The sequence below is a fragment of the Thunnus albacares genome, chromosome 23 (genome assembly GCF_914725855.1).
Source record: "Thunnus albacares chromosome 23, fThuAlb1.1, whole genome shotgun sequence".
In the NCBI taxonomy this organism is placed as follows: domain Eukaryota; kingdom Metazoa; phylum Chordata; class Actinopteri; order Scombriformes; family Scombridae; genus Thunnus; species Thunnus albacares.
The window spans coordinates 364,656-378,980 of NC_058128.1; the positions used below are offsets into that span (position 1 = coordinate 364,656).

Below are 14,325 nucleotides of genomic sequence, written 5' to 3' on the forward strand. Positions count from 1 at the left end.
TTTTCAGTAAAAGTCATTGGTGTGCTTAAAGGCAATATTAAGCTATGCAGATTGATTTTATAAGTTTATAAGCAATAAGGGCTAGTGTGATACAATGTGTATTGGTGTAGTTATAATCTCATGAACCATATTTAATCACACTGTACGTATAGAGGCACGGTAGAAGAATCATAATCATACACTGGAGAAATTTGAGTGTATTTGTATTACATGTCACTTTGCTTGGGTCTGCTAAAGTCTTCACCTTTTTAAAAAAATACTCTCTGGAGGAGATCAAGAAATAAGGGTGTAAAATGACTAGAATAACTTATAAAAAATAAAAGGCCAGAAGACAACTTGGCAATAATGGTGTAAAATGATTCCCAATACTTATATAAAAAAATTGGATATAATCAGGTAGAATTGAATATGCCAGTACATATCCTCAAACAGCTCAAAACCTGTTTTGACCAACTACGAGTGACGGAGATAAAAGTAACATAATAATTGGTCAAAAATTAGGGAGGGGGGATGATAAGGTGTGACCTAAGCCGATCCAAGGACATAAAAACAATGCCCCAAAGAAAAAACCTTTGGAGCGATTTGGTTCTTTGTAAAAGTGCTACTTGCTCCCCTTTTTTGCCGGCATTAAAGAACACTTTGCTGCTTGGACCTCTGACTCCCTTTTTATTTTCAAGAGAGAGTTTTTTGCTCTGGTACCTTTTTCTGCAACAATTTGATACAAAACTACCAAAATGAGTAAGGCATTTGTTGTAAGAGCTGTAAAGATGTAAACAGTCTCTCTATGATATGGAACATAAAACACAATATTTTCAGCCAACATTAATGCATAGATATTTTTTATGTCATAAATTGCAGAATAAAAACATCATTGTGGCATGTGCACAAGTTTGGGCGTTCTGAGAGTTCTGAAGTTTCTGAAGTTTCAGATTCTTTTTATCAGCTTGTTAAACCTGAGGCAAGTCAACAATTAACATTAGGAAATGCAATTTCTGTATAAATTGCGTGTGATTGCTGAAAGTGGATTCAGATTGCATATGTGGAAGCTGAACACTATTGAAAAATCTAGCAAGACTAAAATCTGTGACAGGTGGAATTGAACCTACAACCTCCTGTTTGTAAGGCAGACATGCTATGCATTAAGCTAGCATATCTCATGGTAATGCCAGGCCAGGCCAGGTATTTAGTCTGTCAATTACATGAAATTGACAAAAAAGCAGTTCAGCTCAGCTCAGCAAGCAGATTGACATCACTTGGACTCCTTCAACTCTACTGAGCTCTGCCCTAAGCAGGGCTCAAACTCACAACCTTTGGATCTAAAAGGAGTTGAAAAGTGACATGAGCTTAAACCACTGGAGCACACAGACTGGATCTGTTAACTTGGAAAAGATGTATTTAACAAGAATAGCAATCCACACTTTAGGTAATAATGTGAAATGTATTTACATTTTGAGAGAGAGGAGGCTTGTGGCAACATACTGAGGCAAGATATGTGCTTGAGGAGTTAAAATTGTGGGAGTGACAGCAGTTTAGAAAATCTTTTCTGGTCTAGAAGGATTGCCATCTCATGTCAATGACATCAAGGGCCATCATGAACTGTGTCTTGCAGATGTTTTGTTTCTGACAGAAACACACCTACATGGCTCCTTTGTTGCAGACAGTCTGCATTTACAGGGCTACACTATGTTCAAACACAACAGACACCTTTCCTACACAAATTTACACAAATGGCCAACAGAGGTGGTGGTGGAGTTGCTGTTTATGTGAAAAATCACATTCAAGTATGTGAAATTCAGTACATACATAATGTAACTGACCTTGAGTTCATGGTTTTGAAGGTTGAAGCCCCAGTGAGTGCACTGATTGCAGCTGTGTACAGACCTCCAGATTACAGTGTGAGATCATTCCTGTCAAACATGGGAAGCGTTTTGAAGGCGCTGGAGATCATAGATCATCACCCCATCATTGTCTGTGGCGATTTCAATGAGGATCTTTTGTCTTATGCAAGTAAGCCAATTCTGCAGCTGTTTCAATATAGGGGATATGCACAACTCATTACTGTTGCAACCACAGAGAAGAACACATTGCTGGACCTCATTTTCATCTCAACCACAGCATTGTCTCCATTCTGGTGTCATGAAAACATATCACAGTTATCACAATCCTGTCTACTGTCTAATATCTTCAAACAGTCAGACTTAAAGATAATTCAAAATCAATGCACTTGTAAATCAGGTTTTTTTTTGCATTCTATTAGATATTTGTGTAAAAACTAGTTACACTATTGTTGGAGCTCGACTAATTATGAAAGAAAGTGTGTACAACATATGATAATTATGGTAAAGTGGTGTGTTTCAAGAGATCAAATGATTTAAATTTACAATGATAAAAGGAAATGGAGTATATCATAATGATATATATATATATATATATATATATATATATATATATATATATATATATATATATTGATCTGATCTTTTATTGTGTTTATAAAGTTCATTCATCAGCATTATTTATAGATTTCATTCAACATTTTAGCTCCTTGGTGTATTTCTTTATATGTATGTTGTTGTATGTGTCTGTGTTTTTCTGTGTATAACAAGCTTGTAACTAAGTGCTGATAACCAATCCCCCTAGTGGGATAAATAAAATTGTTTTGAATTAGAATTTTGAATTTGAATGTGATGATTATGTTATGAAGTTGAAAAACCACACCCTCTTGCACTGCAGGGACTTCAGGAATACATGAATAACATGAATTCAAACTCCAATTACAACAATGCTGTTGTCAGGGTCATCTTTGTCTACCAAGATAAAAGTTGTCCATCATGGGGATTGAACTCACTACCTACTGTTAATAAAGCAACATTATTCACCACTGCACTATCACAGTTAACAGATTGTGTCCCATTATCCAATTTTCATCTTTAGACCTTTAATTGTACAAAAAATAAGACTTGCAATTTTGACATCTGTATGATATTAAATGGAGCAGGAATAGTTTAGCATGACGGTAAATAATAATCATATCAACCAACTTCAATTATAAGAACACTGTTTCAAAAAGTGCTGGCCTGGGCATGAAATGAGCCACCCAGGAATCACAGTAATGCAGCACAAGTTGATATTTTCTTAAAGAGAAATTGAATGCCCTAAAACTAAAGCTTCTATGTCATAGATTTGAACGTTATTTGTGCAAATATTTGTGATTGAGCATTAGACTGTATAACATATGTACAAAGTGTTTCAAGGAAGAAAGAAATTGCAAATTTATGAAATGGGAGTGTGAGAAGGCACACAGCCTGCACATTGTATGGCAGTGAAGAGCTTTACAAGTGCTCAACAGCATGGACCGCAGAATCTTATCTTATGTTATCCGATGCTGATCATTGAGATAACATGGTTCCCACACAACAATCTGCACAACTTCAGATTTTCTTAAAACTTGCTTAACTGACCAAAAAAGAAGTGGTGAAGAACATGGTTGCAGTATGTCTTCTTGCATAGGCAGGACGACTTGAACCAACAACCTATAGTCTTTGAGACTCATGCTCTACCAACTGAGCTAATTCCCAATAAATGAAGCAGTGCCTACAAACCCACACAAAACTAAAACTCTTATAAGGACAGGTCTAATCAGTCTTGTTAGTGAAATATCAGATTCAGGTGTTCATCTGGCTTTCTGTGGCACATGATTGGATGCCCCGGAATGCCCTTAATGCTTTAAATTCCCCTGCATCTGTGCTGTTCTTTCATTTGGAAAAAGAACTTTGAAGTACTACAGGTGAGTGTGTTGTTTGTAATGTTATTTAAAATAATTTAGAGCACCATGTTTGAGATTGTGTTTTCCTTTGATATAGTGTAGATGTTTTGTGACTTAATCCCATTACTAACAACTTTCCAGTGAAGAATTTAACTTAAATATGGTTTGACTATGATTGTCTTGTTTTTGGTTTTTTTATATTTTTTTTAGCATGGCTCTGAGAAAATTACTGGGGACAAGGCCCAATTCCCACCCCCCACCAGCAATCAAGCTATTGGCCACAAGCCCTCAAGGGTTATATCCTGGACTTTAGACAATGGCTGCAAATTTGCATTCTGTAAAGTTAAACTTTAACTTTAGCTTTCAAATGTCTATTTTCAGTGATTGTTTCCTCTTTTGGTTAAAACTTAAGGAGAGGGCACAACTTTTTTTTTTTTTTTAACTTGGTTTTGGTTGTATCTTGTACCAAAAAGCTATTTCTTTGTCTTCTACAGGATGGCACTGTAGTGGTGAGGCTGTGGGGGAGGCTGCAATGTTGGACATTAAAGTGGGAGAGGTGGCTTGCCTCTCCCACTTAAAGGGGACACAATCAGCCTACGGGTACGAACTCCAGTGTTGGGCCTCAAACCACAAGGTCACACAAAGAAGGCCTACATGTAACCTGTGAGGCCTGACCACGAGGTGCTTTTTCCTTTGTTTCCCCCGAGACAAAGGAATAGCGCCAAAATGCTGCTTACAGACAATGGGAGTCCATTGCAAACTCCATTTCCAAGGATGCTTTGTGATTTTCACACCTCAGCAGGGAGCAGTCAACATACAGTCTCATTGGCGGAGACGCTCCTGCACAGCGGAGCGTCCTGATGACGCAGCCATGACATCACCGCCCCTTTAAAAACTGAACGTGCCCTGAAGCACACGCCTTTCCCATGTCACTGAGCTAGGGGTAACTCCTGTTCCTCTGTGCGTCAGCTGACTAAAGGGGGTACCCCACGCACGTGTTTCCCCTCATCGAAGACTCCCCTCGCCGGGCAAGACGAGACCCGAACACATTCCCGGATCCGAGAGAGACCGCTGCTGCAATTTCCTCAATTTCCTTCGAAAAGGAAGTAACGCTGCTTCACCGAGTCGACTCTGCTGTTCTCTCCGCCACGCCGCTGAGAGCCAGCTGCCGTGCTTTTCGCCGACCGTGCGAGAACGGCCACCATCTGCCTCCGAGCCCAGGACAAAGACGGACTACACACACCCACCCTGCTCACTTTCTGAAGCGACCAAGCAAGAAGCATGAGTCTGGGCAGAGGCAGTGTTGTGTGTTCCTATCAGCATCAGTTGCTGTTGTTTAGCATTTAGCTTTTTAGCTTTATTGCTATTGTTTTGTTGTGCTGTTGACGAACCGCCGAGTCCATTTTTCCTGCTTTACTTTTAGGAGCATTTCAAGTTTGCTGCCTGTTTAGTTGTGTTCACCACGCTACACTATTTTGTGTTTGTCCCGCTCGGGACTACTGCTGTGTTTGTGCCATCATGAGTGAGGAAGTAAGTTGCTTTGTCGATCAGAAACCAGACAACGTGCGTTACAGACTGCCGTCCGTACACACGCTCTCTGTGGACAAAGCCACTTCTCTCCCTCTCACTTTCTCTCCTTCTTCCCTCTCTTCTAACACATACACGCGCCGGCATCTTTTGCACATCTGATGGTCAGATAACGTCGGACAAAGCTTTGCTTTGTCTTTCCTTATCCGCCATCAGACTTTTTTTTTTCACAGAATTTGTGTGCAAGACACCGACCACCAGGCAACGCCATCTTGCTTCTGTCTAACCAAGACACCACTGTACTTCTGCCAGCTGGTTCTCGCGCGACATGACTTCCTCCCATAGTCACGTCTGCGTCGCAGACCGACATCATCACGCCAGGCCCTGTCGCCATCTTGTCACACACGCATGCTCACACACATGCATTCCCCTGCATGTGTCCAACCCTGTACATAGCTGTCTGTGTTTGGTAGGATTAGATTTTAGGATAGTTGTTTGTTGAATGAAGCATTTGTTAACTTTGTTCGTTTTGCTAAGTTTAATAACCAAACGCACTACTGCCCGTCCCAACACCAGTCAACAAACTACACCAAAATCCAAGTGATACAAATTCAGTATAGCAATTGATGCGCCTAGTTGTCCTGTGTAACGCTGATCAAACAAGGCTATGTGTAAAACTTGTCTAGGTGTGTAAAATGTTTATGGTAATGAACATGCTTTTTAAAACATGTCTGTCTTCTCTCTTCAGGAGGAGGGGAATGCCAAAGAATGGTGGTGTCAATTTTGGGTGTCCTAAAGTGACCAGGAAATCACTGACCTACAAGTCTAAGACATGGCTTTTTTTTTTTTTTTTTAAACTCTTGACTTGCTTTGTTAACACTGCTTGTTTGCTGAGTGAAAAAGTTTTTGTTTGAAATCTTGGACTTTGTGGTATTTAACAAACTTTGGTCAGTTTAAAGACTTTGAACAGCAAAATTGTACTTGTTTCTGCAAACCACACATTTCTGACCTGGAAACTTAATGTAAATTCTGGAGGTGTGCATTTTCAAATGCAATGTTAAGTGGGTCTGGTTTCTGACTACAAACGGCAGCCACTAGAGTTATAATGCTTAACTGCAGTTTAAGACCTGTCAACATGGCGAGATCACACAAATGGGATGTCAGACATTGCTCAATTTTAACTTACTAAAGCAAAGTTGCAAACTTGAATTCTTCTAGTGCCGTGAAAACATGAACAGAAAACTTTACATTCTATAAAGTGAGCAAATGCTCTTACTGCCTTCTATTTTAACATGTAAAACTACAAGCAAGATCAGATTTTCATACCTTTCCTTACAAAGAAGCGTTGCAAGTCTGACCTTCTAAGGGCTCTGGAATCACATTAAATGATAGCCCCTGATAAACATATGCAATAAGGTCAGACATGTGAACACTCTATTCAGACAGTTTGTGCATGCCAGTATGTTATATTGTTTTTGTTTGTAAGATAGACAGTTTTGAATTGCAGTGTCAATCATTCAATTCTATTGAAAAACCTACAAAGAGTAAAATCAGCCATAGGTAGAGCTGAAGCTACAATCTCATGTTAGTAGGTGAAGCATGCTATGCACCAAGATAACATGTCACACAACAACACTGAGCAAGATTTTGGTATTTCAATTGCATGAAATGTATCAGTTACAGTGTCAATAAGCAGATCACCTGTAGGTATAGGCATTTTTCCACCTTCAACTCTACTAAGTTCTGCTCTAAGCAGGACTCAAACTCACAGTCTTTGGGTCTGGAATGAGTTGAGAAGTAACATGAGCTCAAACCACTGGACTACTCACACATGATGTGTTAGATGGGAAAAGTTGTATTTAACAAGCATATCAATCCACATTTTAGGTAATAATGTTAATGTAAGCTAAAGAGGAATTGAATTCTGGCACAGGATAAAGATGTGAGGCAACTTTGTACATGAGAGCAATATTATGAGAAGCGCTGCAGTGAGCAGGTATCGAACACACAACCTTGTCATTTAAGGTATTGCTGATCAGGAGAGCAGTGTTCTGAACCACTGACCATTTCTGTAGAAATTGCGTGTGATTGCTGAAAGTGGATTCAGATTGCATAAGTGGGAGCTGAACACTATTGAAAAATCTAGCAAGATTAAAATGAGCAATGGGTGGAATTGAACCTACAACCTCCTGTTTGTAAGACAGACATGCTATGCAGTGAGCTAACATATCACACAGCAATACCAGGCCAGATTTTGGTATTTAGTCTGTCAATTGCATGAAATTGACAAAGGCTGAGCTCAGTTCAGCTGATTAAGCTGATTGACATCACGTGGACTCCTTCACCCTTCAACTCTACTGAGCTCTGCCCTAAGCAGGGCTCGAACTCACAACCTTTGGATCTAAAAGGAGTTGAGAAATGACATGAGCTTAAACCACTGGACTACTCTGACAAGATCTGGTGATTTGGAAAAGATGTATTTAACAAGAATAGCAATCCACACTTTAGGTAATAAAGTGAAGTGAGCTAGAGAGGAATTGACTTATGGTACATGATAGAGATGTGAAGCAACTTTGTACATGACAGCAATATTATGAGGAGCACTGCAGTGAGCAAGTATCAAACACACAACCTTGTCATTGCTCATCATGAGAGCAGTGTTCTAAACCTCTGAGCCAACAGACATTCCCAGTAATGAGAGGAAAAATCTCCATATTGATGATGAAAATGTATTTGTCTCAAACTAGAGCTTGAAGCCCAGAGATTTGTACATCATTAGTGAAAGCAAGACTAGTTTAACATGAGAATGAATGATATGTGTAAAAAGTGTATGAAGGAAGAGAGAATCTGTAAGTTTAAGAAACTGCAGTGAGAGGAGACACACATCCTGCAGACTGTATTGCAGTCAATGAGAACATGACAGGGACTCTATCAATTAAGGTTCAGATCTCAAAAACTATAAGTCCTATGTGAAATGTATTTACATTGTGAGAGAGAGGAGGCTTGTGGCAACATACTGAGGCAAGATATGTGCGTGAGGAGTTAAAATTGTGGAAGTGATAGCTGTTCAGAAAAACATTTCTGGTCTAAAAATATCTGTCCTCTCCACTATGCCTGATCAAATGACACACTGGTGAGACCTGAAAAAGTCTAAAACACCCCTGACTTTGGGCTTAAATTGCTGAAAAACTACAGAAGATATCTCTATACAATCTGATAACTTTGAAAGTTCAAAGTTTTGTGAACTTTTTACAGTTTGAATGGCGTCTGTACGATAAGGGACGTCCGAGCAGTTGAGTGTCAAAGTGACCAAGGTTCCAACTCGGTTGGACGGTTCATCTGCCATTATAAATTTTAATGTTTTAAAAAATCATATAAAATCGCTGAAACATGTTACATTTCAGAAAAATACAAGCACACATCTGCTGAATGAGTTGCACAGATTGACAGTTGAATGGTTTTTATAGCACAAAGTATGCAGCAGTTGAAACGCGGCAAAAACGTACGGAAGACAAAATAAGAATAAAGAGTGAGAGGAACAACGTGTGATTGCTTTCAGTAATACTGAAAGAACAAATACAAGAACTGAAAGACGTTTAGCTACAAAAAGTGTTTCCAAGCTGTGATATCTGCCAGAGGAGGATTACTGACTACTGACTATGTAGAGCCCAAACTTTTACACACAATGATATTTTTATTTCTGTTTGATTTATGACATAAAAATTAAATATGCATTATTGTTTGCTGAAAATTTAGAGTTTTACATATCATAGAGAGGATGTGTTTATATCTTGTCAATTAAAAAATCACCACAATATATTATTTGTCAAGGGCCTAAACTTTTGTATGCAACTGTATTTATGTCTGTGGTTAAAATGGTGTCAAAGCTTTTGAGTCAGTGGCGACACCTGCTGGACACTACTGGTATTACTGGTATTACATCTGTTTAAAGGATCCAATCACAGCTCAATTTGTGTATTTGTTGGTTGTAGCAGCCTGGAGGTTTTTACATTCTCACTCAATATGTTCTAATTTGACCAGTTTTAGGCCAACTGATAACAAATCAATAAAACTTTATTCCTGTCAGACACTCAGACCTTCATGTTTGGACAGAAAATGAACAGAAATATAAGTGAAGTGATGAGGAGGCGTGTTGGAGAGACTCCTGTCAGTATAATCCTGACTCTGCTGTCAATATTCAGACTTTGTTCAGTGAAGTTTAAATGATTCAAACTGACCACTTTTAAACAGCTCAGCTGCTTTTACACACAGCAGCAGAAGAAGAAAAGTTGTGGATTTGAGTTCATGATGATTTTTACATGTTGCTGCTTTGACCAAGTCACCAAGTTCTTCAAACACTCCTGGACTGAAATTAGAGAATTGATCTATGATGCTTTTAAAGAGTGTATAGACAATTCTATTTTATCACCTAGCATGAAACAAGGCATAATCACATTTATACCAAAACCACATGAAGATAAATGATCCTCAGACAGCTGGAGACCTTTGACCCTTCTGTCTGTAGATTAGAAGCTCCAAGCTCATGTCTACACTAACAGACAAGCAAGATAACTGATGGAACAATCTGCGTTTATCAAAGGGAGAAATATTGATTATCATACTCAATTAATCTTAGATTTTCTTGATTATAATTCACTGATCTGACATGAAAAGTTTATTTTATTCTCAGATTTCTTTAAAGCCTTTGATACCTTAGAACATCCCGTTTTATTTAAAACTTTGGAAATGTTTGGTTTCAGAACAAGCTTTTGTAATGTAACTCATCTGCTTTATAAAGATATTAACAGTAGTGTGTCTCTTAGCCACGGCTTTTCCAATAGATTCCCAATTAAACAGGAAATTCAGAAAGGATGCCCGATTAGTTTTATTAGTTTATTATTTATTTTAGCCACAGAAATGATTGCGATATTACTTAAAAACTCCCAAATATTCAACGTATCAAAATACTGGTTGAATGAATCCATAATTATCCACTTTGCTGACAATACAGCACTGTTTTTATAAAACTAAATTATGATTATAAAAGCCATTGATAAGATCAATCTTTACTCCATCAGCATCAAGCATCATGTCTGACTTTGAACCTTAGAAAATGTGAAGTTGTGGCTGTTAATAGCAGTGATCTGAGAAGAACATCCAATATCCCAGTTAAAGAAGAGGTGAAACACCTCGGTTTAGTAGAAACAAAATAAATGCATAGCAGAGAAGATTTAAATGTTACAAATAAAGAAGTGTGACATGCTGACTGCTGGTCAAAAGGTTTGGTTAGACAGCAGGTCCTTAATATTTCTACAGGACTCATGGTCGTCTCTTTTTATAAATACCATAGACACACAGCTCACCACAAAGCCACAGCTTGTCACCATAGTGACACACAAATACATAAAGTTTGTAAAAACACCTATTTACCTTATTTACTTTTTATTTCAGCTTGTTTTATTGTCTGTTCTTGTAACTCTTTAATGACTGTGTTTAACTGTATTTAAATGTAATTTTATAATGTGTTTATTTTGCACTTTGTCTCTTTGCTTTCAATGTTTGATGTAAAGAACTTTGAATAACCTGCTACATAAATGTGCTGTATGAATAAACTTGCACTTTGTTATTAAATATATGAAGAACATTTGATTTAAAGTCTCGTTCTGCTGCGTCTCATTCAAGTTTCCATCTGAACAAACCAAAGAAAAGAAACTTCTGAGCCACAAAACATCATTTATTAACCTCAAACTGTTACCTGTAGCAGTACCACCTCTGACCTGCAGGAGGCTCCCAAACACCTGGAAACACAACATTATTATACTGAACTTCACATGTTAATATGATGCATCCAAACATCTGGAAACACAACATTATTATACTGAACTTCACATGTTAATATGATGCATCCAAACATCTGGAAACACAACATTATTATACTGAACGTCACATGTTAATATGATGCATCCAAACATCTGGAAATACAACATTATTATACTGAACTTCACATGTTAATATGATGTTTCTCTAATATCTTTTCAAACAGCTGATGTTGAATTTACATGTCAGGAAACAGCTGTCAGCTCATTCTTAGAAAACAAACAGGAGCAGTTTGTGTTTGTTGGGAGGAGATGATGAAAACATACAGAACAGAAAAATAATCTCACAGTTTACATCATGAAGCCTTTTATTTCCATCTGATGCGTCTGAGCTGCTGCAGTCAGTCTGCAGGACGTCAAACAGCTGCTGGAAACTTTCCATCAACATCAACACGACTGAATGAGTTTCTGATTGTTTGTATTTGTTTATTTGTTGTTGACGCTGCACACGTGTTAACATTCTTTATTTGGTCAGTTAAATACGGCGGTGGAAGCACTCAGAGCCTTTACTTCAGTAAAAGTACCAAAACAGCATCAGTGCATTTAGTTTCTGATTAAAACAAAGTGTAGAAAGACTTGATCAGAATATTTATGGCCAATACTGATCATCATTTTAAAGTGATTACAATCATGTATAACAGACAAAACATCAACATCACGTTTCTTTCCGAGCTGGAAAAACTCTGAATCTAATGGTCCATCCATGCAGTTGTCAGCCCCGTGATGCTGCTGGGAATGATCAGCACCACTTCAATTATTCTGTCAGTGAACAGTCAGCAGTGTGCTACATGCTATGCTCTTCCTTTGCTCAGAGGCTTCTGGACAATAAATGATGGAAACACAACCTGTCACACCTTAAACAGGATCATGTGATCCGGCCATCAATCAGGGAAATGTGTCTTTGACAACAGACCAGAAACACTGTTAGAGACAGTCAGTGTTCATGTCTGTGTTGGTAGTTTATCATTCATCATTTTTATTATATCACACATGTATTGATTCCATACAGAGACATACAGTCTGCTGCACATAGAAATCAATGTCAAACAGCACAGATGCTCCTACATCTGATACTGTACACAGTAATAGATGATGTTGTGATGCACGATGATTGACTTCAGTACAGCTGTTGTATCGATTTATAGATTTATTGATTGATTTATGAAGTTTACAGAACAAAACTCATTTTATTTATTTTCTCCATCAGTAGAAGAAAACTCTGCTCTCTCATTTGGGTGCAAGTTTGCAGTTTAGGTTACTCACATCTTTGAGTTCACTCTTCAAAATAAAGACCTTCTCACAATACTTCAGATCTGGAAATTTATTCCGACCTTCAATAATCTTGGTTATCTTGAATGTTTCATAGGGGGGGATAAGCACCTCTTCCTCCTTTGTTCCATAGGTTGGATAATTCTTCAGGTAAGCTCCTGAACAGGTGTCAATCTTAAAGCAGGTCTTGTTACCAAATTGATAAAGGTTTGTTAGTTTAGAGCTGGAGGCAAACGTACCAAACCGAATGATGTTGTGAACTTTGCCAGTGTAATCATCCCTGGTTCTTCGATAAGTAGTGTGACAGCTTTGGTTTTTTTTCAGGGTTTGTATGGCAGTAGTCAGCCAGTAATGTAAAGAATGGAATTTGAAGGAGCGGCTATAGATGCTCCTACCGGTCCGCACTGCTTGATTGAATTCACTATGAAAGAAAATATATGTATAAGCACAGATTGCCTTCAGGTGGTTCTTGGTGAGAGCCTTATCCTCTGGGTCTTTCTTTTCGTTTAAACATTCTTCTGCTTTTTTCCAGGCTTCTTTAAATCTACCCTCACTCTCTTTTTTGAAATACTTTGTCTTGACCTTGTCCTCCATCTTCTTGTCGCAGCCACAGTACATGTCATCAACAGCTTTATCAGCCATGTCCAGTGGAAATGAGCTGGAGTTCTGGAGGGCAGAAGAAGGAAGGAACAGGTGATGTTACACAACAAAGGTTTTATGGTTTATTCAAACCAACTTATATAAAGTGCAGCAGTTGAAGGTTGAAGGAAACGTAATGCAGTCTGAATGATGTTTTCTGTCAACATGATGAGAAAATGTTGATACTGAACGTGTCAATAAAACGTTGACTGATAACATGTTTTATTGTTTTGCAGACTAATATCAGCTGGTAGTGACACAGCAATATTTAGGTTTTTATGACTGTGGTTTATGGCACCTGGTTCAGGTCAGAGAAAGATCCTGGTCTCTGTTTAATACAGAGAGAAAGTTTATGAACATTGAAGTGAAAGCAGCATCTTTCACTAACTGTAACCAAACACTGAACACACAGGACTGAGGATGTGAACTCTGCACTTTGAGCGCTGGTTTAACAGTGTTTCTGTGTGTTTATCCTCCTCTACAGCTCTGCTCTCAAACATCATTCAAGCAGCCATTACGTTTGTTACCACAATGGGAAAACTATTTCCTAGTATATAAAGACATTTAGTAGGAGACAGGGCTGGAACTGAGCTGACAACCAACTTGACTTCATGGAATAAAACAAGATGATACCGTCCACTCACAAGTTGGTTACATACAAACCTTAACGTTCAATACACTCAACAGGTTTGACTGATCAATCCTCTGTTGTATAAAGACAATAAAACTGAAGCTTAAGACTGTTAGCAGAATGTGTTACTCACCACAATGGGCAGGTCCCTGCGTGGAGTTTCCATGTTCTCCCCGTGTCTACGTGGGTCTCTGCTGGGTTCTCTGGTTTCCTCCTGCCATCAAAGACATGTATGTTAGGGTTAATACTCCTGTCAGAGCTCCTGACCAAGAAACTGGCAAAAAGACCTGGAGTTGATCCCTGGGCGCTGCACTGTAGCTGCTCCTAGTGTGTGAGTGTAGGTTGGGTTAAATGCAGAGGATACATTTAGTTTCAATGTATGTGAGTGATGAGAAATTACAATAAATAAATGTTAATATTAATCTTGAACCAGACAAGGACTGAAAGTCTTAAAGCAGCAAGTAGGACTAGAACTCCTCCAATGATCAGGTGGGAACGCTTCATCTCTAGACACTCTTCAACGCTGGAGCTCTGAATTTGAAAAAAGCTTTTCGTGGTTTTTCTACCACAACATGAAGTTACACTTCAGATGTTGTTTCATCAATCAGAAAACACAC

At 38.4% G+C, this 14,325-nt stretch overlaps 1 protein-coding gene across 1 annotated transcript in view; it reads right to left on the reverse strand.

The window, feature by feature from the left end:
* The window catches only part of LOC122975632, a 58,436-nt gene that overhangs the window by 25,298 nt on the left and 18,813 nt on the right, over window positions 1-14,325 (reverse strand). The window contains exon 5 of the mRNA XM_044344158.1: window positions 13,842-13,922. Coding sequence (XP_044200093.1) covers window positions 13,842-13,922 — 81 coding nt within the window. The remainder of the gene's footprint in view (window positions 1-13,841; window positions 13,923-14,325) is intronic.